Raw genomic sequence first — 14,000 nt, forward strand, 5'->3', positions numbered from 1 at the left:
CTTCCTTTAGGAACGATAGCTCTAAGAAGTCTTCCTTATCATGAGCCATTTTGTAGAACATTTTAATGGAACCCAACCTAAACTGCACGACCTTGATATCCTTGAGGAGTACTGCCGTCTTCTTGGCCTGGTTTTCAAACACATCTGTGTGTGATCGATAGTCACACACTTCAGCTGTCTGCATGACTTTTCTATCAGCTCAACATCATCTTGAAGGTCGTAAATGCTCTTGCTCTTGCTTCCCAATGTCATGGTGATAGACCCATGCACACTATCTGCTGCCTTGAATGTGTGGCCTGGTTACTTTAAGTTATAAGGTTGGTGCCAACAGAAGCATTGTTGACTATTCGCGGTAATGCCGAAAACAGCGTCCAATTCTTGTTTTGAGAGCTACAGTTGTCTGCAAAGAGTATGGCCTCTTGGACATCCTTGTTGAATTGCAGAAAAGTCAAATATGCACTTGCAATATTGAAGGCTTTTCTCCCAGCTTGTCCCTCATGCCACAGAACAGCTTGTGCTGGTGCATCTTTGCCTAGTGATGTGAAGGTCTCATAGAAAAGCATCAGCTTTCTACTACTAGGTAATAGTCCTTGATGCGTAATTTGGGCATGCAAATCATCTGTTGCATGTCCACAGTTGTTACAAGGACTTGTTCATCATGCCCTATTCATTCCACGTCTGTGTCAAGAGCTATTTGAGCTTGGATAGCTCTGGTTTTGTGTTTAACATATCCAGTGCAAGCATGGCAGTCACAGGTACTGCAGTCATGGGGAAGGTCATCCGCTGGTGCTTCTTTTAGTGGATGTGCTTGTTCGTGGGTGAGGCATGTTTTACTCAGGTCATTTTCTGCAGTTCAAAATGAAATATCCATCGAGTTGAATATCTTATAGCAGTATTGGAACATTGGTCTTGGCCAGATGCTTGTTGACTTTCATTGAAGACCTGATGCATTGAACTTATTGACAGATTGGACGGAAGGTACCTTCTGTTGGGAGCATGTTCCCTCCTGTAATGGCAAACCTGAGGGTGAAAAGACTCAATGTGGTCGGTAACATGTGTGCGGTACCCCTCATCAAATTTATTCCAAGGTGCATGTTGACCACATCCATCCCCGTGCGCTCCAACTACAGCACCCCACATCCAGATTAATCAATTTTTCAACAACTACACTGTTAAAAAAAATACCGTATTTTTACAGGAATGTCCTGGCAGCTGGGACGCCAGTACCGTCCCTTAAAAAACGGTTATACTGAAATTACGGGACGTTCTGTTAATTAACAAGTTCTATATATATTGTCAATTAACGGTTTGTTCCTTTAAAATAACGGAATCCACCCTGTCATTTTTTGACCAATTCCTGTTTTATAACAGTACACCAAACCGTTATCTAGTGTTATCTATGGTGTTATTTAGCATTTTTTTCACGTGACATGCCGTTGATATTCCAGTAAAAGACCGGTATTTACCACGTTATTTTCCATCCACTTCCCGTTTTTTGTAAATGCCCAAACCTGTTTTCTCACAGTGTGTATACCGTCATTAAACGGTTCGTCTCTTTCAAAATACAAGTGTATTAGTAGAAAATTATTATCAAACCTGTAATCTTAGAACAAATCCAGTTTTATGGACATTTTTAACTGTTAAAGCACAGGGACAGTTTGTTATAACGCGTCAGTGGTGGTAAATAAACAGACAACAGTTGCTATTTTACAGTCACTGTCTGGTTTATTCTCTCTCACATTGTCGCTTAAGAGGCTGACAAACCTTGAACTGGATGGCTGGCCTATAAATGCTGACATCATATGGAGCATCTTAAGGCTTGTGAGATTTCCCTTTGAAAAAAAAAAAAAAAATTTTGAATTAAATTTTGTTAACGGCTTTTTTACACAATACCTCACGCACATCCTAAACCTGTATATAACACTGAAAAACTATAGCAGTATTTTATGCTTAACACTGGGAAACCCTGTTTCGTTGAATAATCAACACAAAAATACTAACAAAAACACTTCTCATAAAGTCTGCCTTTTAGCACCATCCAAACTTATAAAAAAATCAATATCTGAATTCCAAAAAGTTAGCAAGTTTTTTACTTTAATCTGACCTTATAATCAGGGCAACATTAATTTAGGAAAGAGTTCCGGTATAGAAGTTCAGATGACTCACTTAGCACAAACTATGTGGCCCTAGTCTGAATAACTGTTGTCAAAATACTTCATTTTCGTCATACTACATCTGACTTTTGGGACCTGATGTGGGTTTACGAGGGCTCATACACGTTGTGTGGTACAGGAGAAATCTGTTTACATCCAATTTAGAACTCTTTCCGTAATTTACAAAATAGTTGTAGAACGCATAACATGACAATGACAACATCTGCTTGTCATCAGATTAATTTTGCATGGTTTCTGACAAGTAAGTGTCATCAATAATAACAAGAAAAATGGCAATTCAACATAGTCTTTAGTTGGACTTTCTTTTCGTTATTTTTCTTGAGATTTATTGCCATTTAACATCTGTTTTATTCTTTAAACCATATTTTCAAGCCTTTTGGGCAACTTTAACTGCAACAGTAACCTCACTAACACTGAACTCAAACAAGAAAAGGTGTAGTATGTCGAAGATAATTTGCTTTCTCCATTATTTCAGTATTCCGCACTTTTGATCAGAGACTGCTAGTTTTTTTAAGTGTAAACTTGTTTTTTTCTTTCAATCACACTTCAAGCTTAATGAGCGACTTAATTTGAACAATTGCCTCATTTAATACCGAACTGAAAATAACGGCAAGGATTGCCAGTTAATCAGTGACAAGGTCGACCAGTTGCAAACCAGAATATCCCTTTAATTGAGACAATTACTTTTCCAAATTAGGTGTGGTTTTTTTTTTATTTGTCAGTTTTAAAAATGTAAGTATGCAACGCCTCTTCTTTTTTAAATTAGTTTTTGATTACACGTGTTTATTGTCTAGCAACAACAGTTTGATTTACGGTTTGCCTGTCATTGTGGGGGGTCTACACATTCCATTCAAAGGCCTTTAATGCACCGGTCAGCTTCAAGAGCCCGGCATGCACTGCTGTCTTCTTCTTTCTTCCTTTAGTTCCTGCCTGCGGATTGATTCCCACAATGCATCTTTAAAGATGAAAAAAGGAGTAATAACTTTTTAATAGAAATATTAGCTACAGCTCTTACATGTATTTACATCAAAGTGTGGCGAAGAAGACAATTTTAAGCAGGATAAGATAATGGGTTGGTCCCCCAGGATGAAAGCTATATTTTATGCATTTTTCAAACAAAATTGCACTTCTGGGGAAGAATTTCCTAATAAGCTGAAAACTTTCTCTTAATCTGCAAATTTTAAGGTTTTCAATCATGCTTATTTTGCAGAAAAATAGGCTTTGTCCTCTGGAGACCTTCCAGTGGGTTTTTGTAACGCACCATCACTGTACAATTTGTATTCATTTAGACCCTCTGAAGAAGTTCCTCACTCAATTTCAGATGTGTGTCACACTAGTTGGGTGAATCCCTCATGTTGTGGGAAAAAAAGGTGATGTAGGTGGGAATGGACCATTGCCTGAATGCTCAAGCTGGAGGCTCCAGTCATTGTATGGCTAGAACTGGACGTTAATGTGCAAGCTGTGGGTTCAGCCAATGGACGTCCCACAGTCAAAATTAAGAGAATGTCACACTAGCGAGCTGGAAACTCTGACACAAATTAGTTAATCCTGCCAGTGACTGCATCAGAGAATACAGGGATGGGAGAACACATGAACCCCAATCACAAGACCATCAGAAGAATGGACACAAAACAACTTGAGACCAGCATGAGACAAGAAAAGTGATAGCTATGCAATGACAATAGAATCCCTTTGTTGCAGTATGTATTTGAATGTAGATTGCAACTTGAATTGAGACTGCTGGTTTTGTAGTAGTCTTGTATTGGTCTCATGTTGGTCATGTGCAGATCTCCAAAACAACAATGGCTTTGATTTGTTTACCTTCACTTTACTAACCTCTGAATGAACTCCATAACTCCCCCTGAGCTTGCTGGGTACTGCAAGTTGAATATGTAGTAGAGTGACCATTTGGTAGCCTCCAGTAGCTTTCCTGAAAATCAAAATGAAACCAAAACTAATTTTTGATGGAGGTGGGTGTTACATTTTGGGCCGATTTGAAAGGTACACCTGGTGGAGACAGTAACAGGATGTATGGTAGCAAGGTGTATGGTAGCGTCAGGAGACATTACATTCTTGAAAGTCTGAGTTTGAAAAAATGAAGGGAATCAAACTTGATGTTCTGCTCCTTGTCTCCATCAGTATAAAAAAAACCTGAGTGTGTGAAGTGATAAACTAATCTAGAGGCTTGCTCTATTGCTGACCAACAAAAGGGAGTTTTGTCGGGGCAGATGTAGCTGTCAGATGCCTTTTGTTTTATTCTTGGACATGATTGGTGGACATTACTGCAGGCGCATACAATTTGCATATGGCTGCCATTTTCCAAGATCAGCTGCTGTAAATTACTTGGAAACAAAGAAGTGTGGAAACTTTTCTTGGTGTCAAATTTAATACTACATATTTTCAGCACCAGACCATCACCATCTGATTCCTTGGCCCTATAAACCTACATGATATTTGACATAACAACAAACAAACATTACCCTTGTTGCCATGTTACTTACGTCAGCTGACAAATGGCCTCCATCTTGGAAAATGGCGGCCATATTCAAATTGCATGCACCTATGGCAATGTCGTCACAAAGTTTCATGATTCCTCAGAACAAACAATTAATTTTAGACAGGACAAATTTTGAAACCCACATGAGTGGAACAGCTTTACTAGTTATCCAACAGTTTAAATTGGAACCAAAATATCACTATCAAATTTTAAAGGTATGTCTTTTCCAATTCAGGAAGTAACATTTATTTATTTTCTCTGCTGGAAACCTAGAGGAAAAACACTGATAAAATGGTCACCAGTGTACAATACTCAATGATACATCACACAGCTAGGAGACAGACTAACACAAACATGCTCTAATGATGAAATACATGTAATCTAGCACTTAACCATACACGAGTAAACAGGGGTTACCAGGCAGATCCTCTTTGCTGAAAGCAGGTTTCTCAAGTTCCTGAAAATCAAGAATTTGATCGGTATTTTGATTTAACTTTATACTACTGGATTGGGGTATAAAAAAATATGAGTGAAATTTGAGACCTAATGGAAAGAGTTCCATGCAGGCATGCCACTTGACACCAAACTCCATGAGACTGGTCCCAGAAATCCAAGTGTACAACGTTTTCATTTTTTCACTCCTTGAATTTCCTTTAATGACTTTTTCTCTAGGGAATATACATAATTTAAGAGGAAAATTTGCTCTTACTGCTCGTCTTTTCACCTCATAACCTGGATGTTAATGGAGTGACATAGACCTTATTTTACTGTGACACCACAAGAGTAACTGCATTGTTTTGTGATGTTGAATGGCCTTTTGAGATCTCTTGATCTTACACCTTGCGATGTTTTCCTGTGGGGTTACTTGAAAAACAAAGCCTTCACCACTCCCCTTATATCCAGAAGTAAAGAAGCAAAATTATGCATGAAGTTGAAATTTGGGATACTTTTTTGTGAACACTCTGTATTTAAAGTTTTAATTGCTTACCTCCGTAGAAAGAACGTAGCATTTCCTGTCCTCACCAAAGTAGGCACACAAAACAGCAATCAAGCCAATCACTTGTGGTGACTTGTTGCCCACAACATCAAAAGCTGCCTCAAGTTGCTGGACTGTATCTTGGAGTTGTCTGTTTCGTAGACAAGGAGGGTGCTGCCTAAGAAATCGCAACATCTTGGGAATTTTGTCCTTGAAGCTTTCTTGTACCTTGTGCATTATGTCAGTACCAACCAGCTCTTTGAAGTGCATTAGCATGCACTGTTCATCAAATAGATAGGGCCAGTCCTCAATAACATCCAGAAGAGCACAGTTGGCTTTGTTCAGCACTGTTCTTTGTGTTGCATATGTAGCTGACATCATTTTCGTGATTCGGGTTTTGTCTGTGTTAGGCTCAGATGCATGGAGAATCTTCAGCTCCTCTTTTAGTAATTGCTGACTCTCTTCAGTTTCTCCCTCTGGGAGTGATGTGGGTTGCCAGTTGATGCAACCATAGCAATCCCGGGGCTTTTTTGCCGAGCCACTAGCTATTTCATCCTCAGTTGAGAATCTTCTCCGCTTCATTGAAGGACCACTTATATTGTCCACACGGTTGACCAACTGTGAAAGTGGGCTGTCATAGCCAGTTCCGATTTTTTCTCCACCAAGTTCATCGACAAAAGAATCCGGATACCTCCCAACTATTTCGGCACTTACTGCACGCAGCTCCTTTGTACGGGGAAGTGCTGCAGATGGTTTGTCCAGATCATGTACAATGATCGGAATCATTTCTTTGCGAAGACTTGGTGCTGGTCTTTTCTTTGCGTTTAATGCTGCCATCAGCTGTGGGGGCATCTTCTGCCATGGAACACGGCCTGGGGTTCTACCTGTTTCAGCAGATAAACTTGATGAGGATGATGGGATAGGGTTTCCCAGAGCAATTTCTACACTGGACTGGCTGCTCTCAGTTGCTGAAGAGGTACTTTTTGAGGATGGTGAATCATCAAGTGGATGTGTTGCTTTGACAAGACAATTTTGGGAGCCACCATCTGGGAAACATCAAAAGGGTAAAGTAATACTTTTTTCAGTTTTGACAATTGGAATACCTCTGCTAATTAGGGGCCATCCATGTGAAACAACCCCCACATCTCTTGGGCACTCTGCACTACCTTGGTGAACCCACAAATGCATTTCTGATACATGTATTTGAGTGCCACCATATGAGCCCCCAACTTGGCAAGCATCTGTGGTAACCTACCTGCCCCAAACACCCCCAACACCTCTAGATGATTACACCATTAATTGCGGACTCCCACTTCTTTATAGCAGAAATCGGAATAATTGGGGGTTTCCATGTCCCACAGGGCAGAGCGGAATACTTGAACAGGAATGCAGTATACCTTATTCCCTTTTTCATGCTTCAGCCATGATCAATATCCTTTAACTGGCAGTTGATATGGAATAAAAACATGCTTGAAAGATTCAAGCGCACTCCTACGTGCGTGAATTTTCATGGTGCAGAGTTACCGCATCAATTAGGCTCTCCCTGACAATGGCAAAGTGCACATCTCAGGAATGCACACAGGTGACTGTATTTTACTTTGGTGGCAAATATGGCAGATTGGGTGTAATGCAAAACTTCACAAGGCACAATTAAACAGACCAAGTGGAATTTCACTTGTGCCAATTGTTCAAACGTGCTGACCGAGAGTTGTTTAATAACCCATTCAGGGCACTGGGATTCAAAAACCATATGTTGGACTCACCAATGCGTTTTAGACGGTCTAGCAGTTTTCTTGCTTCGATCGGTGTCAGGGTCTGGGATACATCCTTCTCATCAGGTCATTTACAGTCTCCACGCCCATTTTCTTAAGATGCTCAAGGAATGAATAGAAAATGAAAAGGCATAAAAAATGCCCAGCCACATGTACCAGTGGTATCTTTCACCAAGACATACATGCCCTTCTTATAACGTGCCAAAAACTGATGTTTCATCTGAAACTTTACAGTTATGCTCATGTAAATCCATGTGTTGCACAGCTTTTTGAATATTGTCTGCATACATATATGGGTCAAATGCCATTCCATGCTTCACCTTTACATCATCTGGGAAAAAATTCCCATGAAAAGAATATGCCTGCATTAATTGATGCCTCTCTGACATCAAGGAAGTTACATGTTTGAAATTCTGACTGATCCGAGTGCACTTTTTGAAGAAAGCATGCTTACTTTCAAAACGCAATGTCCACACTCTGATTAGTGGACCAAACATCAGTATGAGCCATGGGTAGTGGCAGAGAAAGTGGTGTTTTGGTCGAAGTTTTTTTCTGGGGAAATAACTCCTTTCTCTGCTCCAGATACTCATCAATAATGACCTTGAGATAGGCTACTTGAGATGAATCAACACTAGGTGGTACTATTATCTCCACAATCTCCTTCAATTTCATAAGTAACCCCCAAGTGGGATTCCCAGTGTCAAGAATGTAGTCATTCATCACAATTGGAAAAAATCGTAGAAACCAATTTTGGACAGCATGCCCTCCAACCCTTTCTCCTTTCCTAACAACAAACAACATATTCTTTGAATCACAAGCACTGAATGGAATCCCTGCCAGCTGTGCATTTAAGCATTCGTATGTGAACCAGTTCTTGCCAACAACAAAATGCTGGATATACAGTGCCAAGTCATAGTCTACTACTCCTTCAAAAAGATCATGACCAAGGCATGGAGGTAACCCAGGGTTAATTACATGAAAGAAAGACAGAGAGTTGAAAACTGAATTAAATTTGATGCCTTGCACATGATCAGCATCACCTTCATTCAAAACTTGAATGGAATTATTGTACATCTCTTTAGTTCAGTACAATCCCTCAATGTAAGGTGGGTTATCTGCAATCACTCTTACTTCGGAGGCAGTAACGGCAGTAGTAACTTGGACAGAAGCTTTCAGTAAAACCTCCGATATAATGAGATCCTAAATTGTCACCTATTATAGCCAATAAAGTGCCCTTGACAACTTTCCCACCATGTACAGAAATTCCCTCGCATTCTAATTGCTGTATATCTTTAACAAGTCTCAACAATACTGCTTCTGGCCCAAATTCCTTGATTGACTTTTCTTTGCACACCATAACCAATTGCATAGTGTCAATCTGTGACCTACATCTAGGATCTATGTTACCGAGCGTGTAATAAATGCCAAGTACCTTGTGTTTACATCTTGCTGATCCAAGTGGGTTCACTATCTCGAAACTGTCCTGAAACAGCAGTATTTGCAAAGCATCGGGATTGCTCTGGAAAAATGCATTCTGTTTGAACACTTTCCCATCATGAATATCATTCAGGCAGTTTCCTTGGTTACTTTCTCTATTTGGCACCCAATGTCTGTGCACTGATGTGTCTTCACACAAAACCCTCAGAGTTTCTAAAATTGGAACATAGTGGCAGATATGTGTTTTGCCCGAGGAATCTATCCCGAGGTTGATTTCTACTGGACTCACAAATTTGAATGTATTTTTGTAGTAATTCTTCCTGAGATAACTTGAGCGAAGTGTACCACATTGCTGGGACTGAAAGTGGTGTGAATCTTCTGATGGTGCTAAGCTACATCCCAATTCAGCTATGCCATCCAAAATATCATCTGCCACTTTGCATACGACATCACCAGAAACCCCAGCTTTCATGAGTTTACACTTGACATTTTTCTTGCCACTGTCACGAGTAAGTTGTTGCAAAATGTTCATTTCATCTACTATTGTTTGAATAGTTGTTTCAGGAACAAGTGACTTTGAGTGCAACTTCAACAAAAACAATGCTATTGCCTTAGTGTATTCGGCCACACTATCACCTTTTTCATCTGCACATTCATCATCCTCATCAGAACTGTCTTCACAAGCATCAGTGCATGGTTCTGTGTTACTTTGTGGATTACTAAAATGACTGTCAATGTCCACATTTGAGCAAAGTAGTGCTGGTGTTAGTGAATGCACTGTATAATGTCTGTGATATCTAGATATGTGTGAAGAGAAGGAAGACTTTACATTGAATTGCTTTGTACAATTTCCAAATGGGCATGCTACAGTCAATCCTTCCTTGATGTGATTCTTCATGTGTGCCAAAAATTCTTGAATATCAGAACACTGCTGTTGACAAAACTGCATCATGCATTTTACACTAACACCTACACTCTGATATCTGGCACTAATTCCATCATTGCCATGAGCTATGCCTGTTCCATGATGTCTTGATACATGTGACACCAACCCCTTGTAAGTAAAACATGTTTTCATACATCCTGGGACACAGCAGGGAAAGTGCATATTTCTCTCATGCCTGTGAATTTGATAATGTCTTGTGTATGCCTTTAAATTTTTTACACTGCAGGCGTACATTACAAATGTGGCAAACAGGGTGGTTGGACATGTCGTTTTCCAGTTTTCTCAGAATGAAACTAGCCTTGGCCCAACACCTGATTGTCAGATTGTACACTTAAAAACACGGAATCCACATAGAAACACAGATATATGACGTCAATCCGATTGCCTCCCTACAGCTCTGGTTCAATCTTCAGTAACACAAATGACGTTAGGATAGGGTTCTAGTACGGTGTGTTTACAGTCATGATAGGCCTAGTTAACGTTACATGAGTCATGTGGACATGTCATGTTATGACATGTCAACATGCGATTTCAAAAGTTCCATGATCTGATGATCAATCTTTGCAAAAACACGTCATGGGTCCTCCATATGCTCAGTTGACAAGTAACAATACCTCACCAAGTTATAAAATTCCAATAATTAAAAAAATGAATTAAAAGGCCAACCTTGTCACAGAAATTTTGAAAGTGAAGTACAACAAGAAGTAGGCCGGTTGTCAGCAGCTGGTGGCAATGAATGCGGGTCGCGCGTGTGTACAGCCGGCCCGTCTTTACCAGTAGTCTGGCAGGGACAGTGCAACCGTTATCACTAACTTACAAGTGTTTTTTTTTTCTTGTAGGCTGAAACCAGACTGAAGCGCGAAACTTCCCAGATCTTCCAACTAATGAAGGAATTTAAAATTAATATTACATAATATAAAATCGAAATAAAACCCTGAACACCTAAGACTTTTACAGTCTTTCTAAAACTATAGATTTTAATATAAAGAACCAAACCCGAAACAAGATAGAAAATAATATCTCCGACAGAGACAGGTACTGGAAAACAGAAAAACTTGTAAAAAGAAAACGATGACGGAAAGGATCAGGAACGTCCTGTATATTTACATCATTTACATGTTACATCGCCCTGATTCTAGTGATTTTACCGATCGAACTGTTAATATAAGGACTTAAGCTGTTAATATAAGAACAAATGTAGTTTTACAGGAACACGTCCTGTCATGCCTGTTATTTCACAAGAGTCGACACAAACCAAACAGAAAAAGTAGTAAAAATGCGACAAGAAGTTGTAAAAACACAACACGGTTGTTAATTGAAACGAATGTCCTGTAATTTGACATCATTTTTTGTGCAGCTCACGTTTACAGCAAAAATACGGTTGGTTGGCAGTATAAATACTTAGCGATTCTGTAATTTCACCAAAGGAACTGCTAAAATACGGACTTACGGGAACAAATGTTTTTTCACAGGGAAAAAATCCCCGTTTTTTAACGATTTTTTTTACAGTGTACCTTCTTTCGGTTTGTGAGGAGGGAGAGTTTTGCAACTTGGCAATCAAATGATATATTGTCAATATTGTGAGCTGTATGTGTGAAACAAATATGATGTCACTACATAAAACTGCACTTCTTCAATCATCATCAGCAAAAAGATTGATCCACAGCCTCACCTTTAGATTTAGTTATCCCTGTCTCATGTACAGCCTCTGGAGTTGGTGCAGGCTCATCTGTAGAGTCTCGTGGAACTTCTTTGAGCTGCTCAGCAATACCTGCATAAGTGATAGATGGAGATATGTCTGTGTGTTTTGTGACGAGTACTACTCAAAGTACTATTAAGGAAATACTAGTACTTGAAAAATTAAATAACTAAATAGATTGATGATTACATTACCTTTTTGGTTATCCTCTTCTGTTGTTACTTGATTAAGAAGTATGTCGATATCAGACAATGGCAGACCGCCGTCTTTTTTGGATGGAGGTTGATTTACAACTTCTTGTGCAGCATCTGTTGTAGTGCCTGCATTTTTATCAGACAATGGCAGATTGCCATCTTTTTGGGATGGAGGTTGGTTTACAACTTGTGCAGCATCTGTTGTAGTGCCTACATTTGTATCAGACAATGGCAGATTGCCATCTTTTTGGGATGGTGGTTGATTTACAACTTCTTGTGCAGCATCTGTTGTAGTGCCTGCATTTTTATCAGACAATGGCAGATTGCCATCTTTTTTGGATGGAGGTTGGTTTACAACTTGTGCAGCATCTGTTTTAGTGCCTGCATTTTTATCAGACAATGGCAGATTGCCATCTTTTTGGGATGGTAGTTGATTTACAACTTCTTGTGCAGCATCTGCTGCAGTGCCTGCATTTTTATTGGACAAAAGCAGACTGCCATCTTTTTTGGATGGAGGATTGATTTACAACTTCTTGTGCAGCATCTGCTGCAGTGCCTCCATTTTTCTCAGACAATGGCAGACTGCCACCTTTTTGGATGGAGGTTGATTTACAACTTCTTGTCCAGCATCTGCTGCAGTGCCTGCATTTTTATCAGACAATGGCAGACCGCCATCTTTTTTGGATGGAGGTTGATTTACAACTTCTTGTCCAGCATCTGATGTAGTGCCTGCATTTTTATCAGACAATGGCAGACCGCCATCTTTTTTGGATGGAGGTTGATTTACAGCTTCTTGTCCGGCATCTGCTGCAGTGCCTGCATTTTTATCAGACAATGGCAGACCGCCATCTTTTTTGGATGGAGGTTGATTTACAAGTTCTTGTCCAGCATCTGATGTGGTGCCTGCATTTTTTAATGTTTATCATTTAATATTAAGTACAAAATTATTAATAACACCAAAGAAATAATGCCACTGTGACACTCCAATAAAGTGCAAGGGACAAATTTCAATGTGGCATTCATTGCCCTTGAAAATGTCAACATTCCTGAGCCATATGATTTTGTCAATTCAATGCACTCACCAGTATTTCCATAACTTGAACACATTTGATGCATGGGTGTAAATAGAATGAAAAGTGCATGTTATACCTTGGTCACTCTCCTCTTCTGCCACCTGTTCCAAAAGTATGTCTGTATCAGACAAATGCAAGCTATCATCTTTGTTCAGATTGCATAGGGGATTATCTATCATTTAAGAAATAAATACAAATATAAAATAAATAGAAAATTTACCTAAACCTCTTGGCATAATAAATTCAAGGAATAATGAATACAACTTACTTAGATCAGAGTTGTTGATGCAGTCTAACAGCTCACTTAATGCATTTTCGGTTGAGTTGCATATCAGCACAATGTCCTGTTGAAAATTGTCTGCAATTATCTGTATTTAAGCAAAAGGTATGACACGTGCATTGTGCTGCTAACAAACTCAAACAGTACTCAGCTGTGCAGCTGCTACATTGCAGCTTTTGAAATAAATGAAGAGAAGTTCTGCAGTAACTCCGAGTTAGGGTGTTTGAAGTGCCAGTAAGTTCTCTCTATAATAACAAAAACAACATACCCTCTGCATTGGACAAACTCTCCATGTCAAATCACTCACTCTCCATGTCAACATCACTCAGAGCATCATTCAGTCCATCATTGTTTGCATCTGTGTGAATTATGACAGAGGGCAATTAAAATAAAACTGTTGCAAATCTGTTGTCAGTAGGAACTACATTTTTGTATAAATTTACCTATTACACAGTGTACATTAATACTAAAGTACTGCAGAAACTACTCGTTAATGAATAAGGAACATCTAAATAAATAAAACTATGAATAACAAGTAACCTTTTGGATCAGATGAACTCATATGCACAACAGTCTTCAGTTTGTCAGTGTTTGCCGCTGTATATATAACTTCAAATTCTTGAAAATACATCAATAGTTTACATCTATGCATTGCTGAACACGCTTTCCCTGGTGAACCGTAAATATAACAAATAACTTACAGTCTGAATTAGACACCAGCTGGGTGTGAACACCCTTCTGTTCACCTAGCACTGTAAAAAACATGAAAGAAGTACAAATTCAAAAACAAATAAAACTGAAGATGCATTGAATTTGCATAACTACTCTCAAATTTATTTATTCAACTTCATTTGATTACCTTTTGTAAGTTCTGTGTCATCATTCCTCGGTTGTTTCCTCGCTGTTAACAAGATAAATATTAGGAATAACCTATTTTAAATGTGATCACAGT

At 39.2% G+C, this 14,000-nt stretch overlaps 1 protein-coding gene and 1 long non-coding RNA gene across 2 annotated transcripts; both read right to left on the reverse strand.

Annotated features, from left to right (window-relative positions):
- Positions 1-1,837: 1,837 nt before the first annotated feature.
- Positions 1,838-6,468, reverse strand: LOC110984279 (uncharacterized). The gene is made up of 4 exons (XM_087147431.1): positions 5,660-6,468; positions 5,065-5,128; positions 4,011-4,104; positions 1,838-3,129 (listed from the first exon to the last, which is right to left on the reverse strand). The coding sequence occupies exons 1-4, from the start codon at positions 6,431-6,433 to the stop codon at positions 3,012-3,014; spliced, it is 1,050 nt and encodes a 349-aa protein (XP_087003557.1). The 5' UTR covers positions 6,434-6,468; the 3' UTR covers positions 1,838-3,011.
- A 93-nt stretch (positions 6,469-6,561) lies between these two features.
- Positions 6,562-12,127, reverse strand: LOC110984287 (uncharacterized). Its single transcript, XR_015428026.1, has 4 exons — positions 11,696-12,127; positions 11,475-11,573; positions 7,411-7,521; positions 6,562-6,693 (listed from the first exon to the last, which is right to left on the reverse strand). It is a non-coding gene; the product is annotated as an uncharacterized LOC110984287 (long non-coding RNA).
- Between the last annotated feature and the right edge of the window lie 1,873 nt (positions 12,128-14,000).

Source organism: Acanthaster planci, linkage group LG16 (genome assembly GCF_054643075.1).
Source record: "Acanthaster planci isolate LZ-2023a linkage group LG16, COTS_SCS, whole genome shotgun sequence".
NCBI classification, from domain to species: Eukaryota; Metazoa; Echinodermata; class Asteroidea; order Valvatida; family Acanthasteridae; genus Acanthaster; species Acanthaster planci.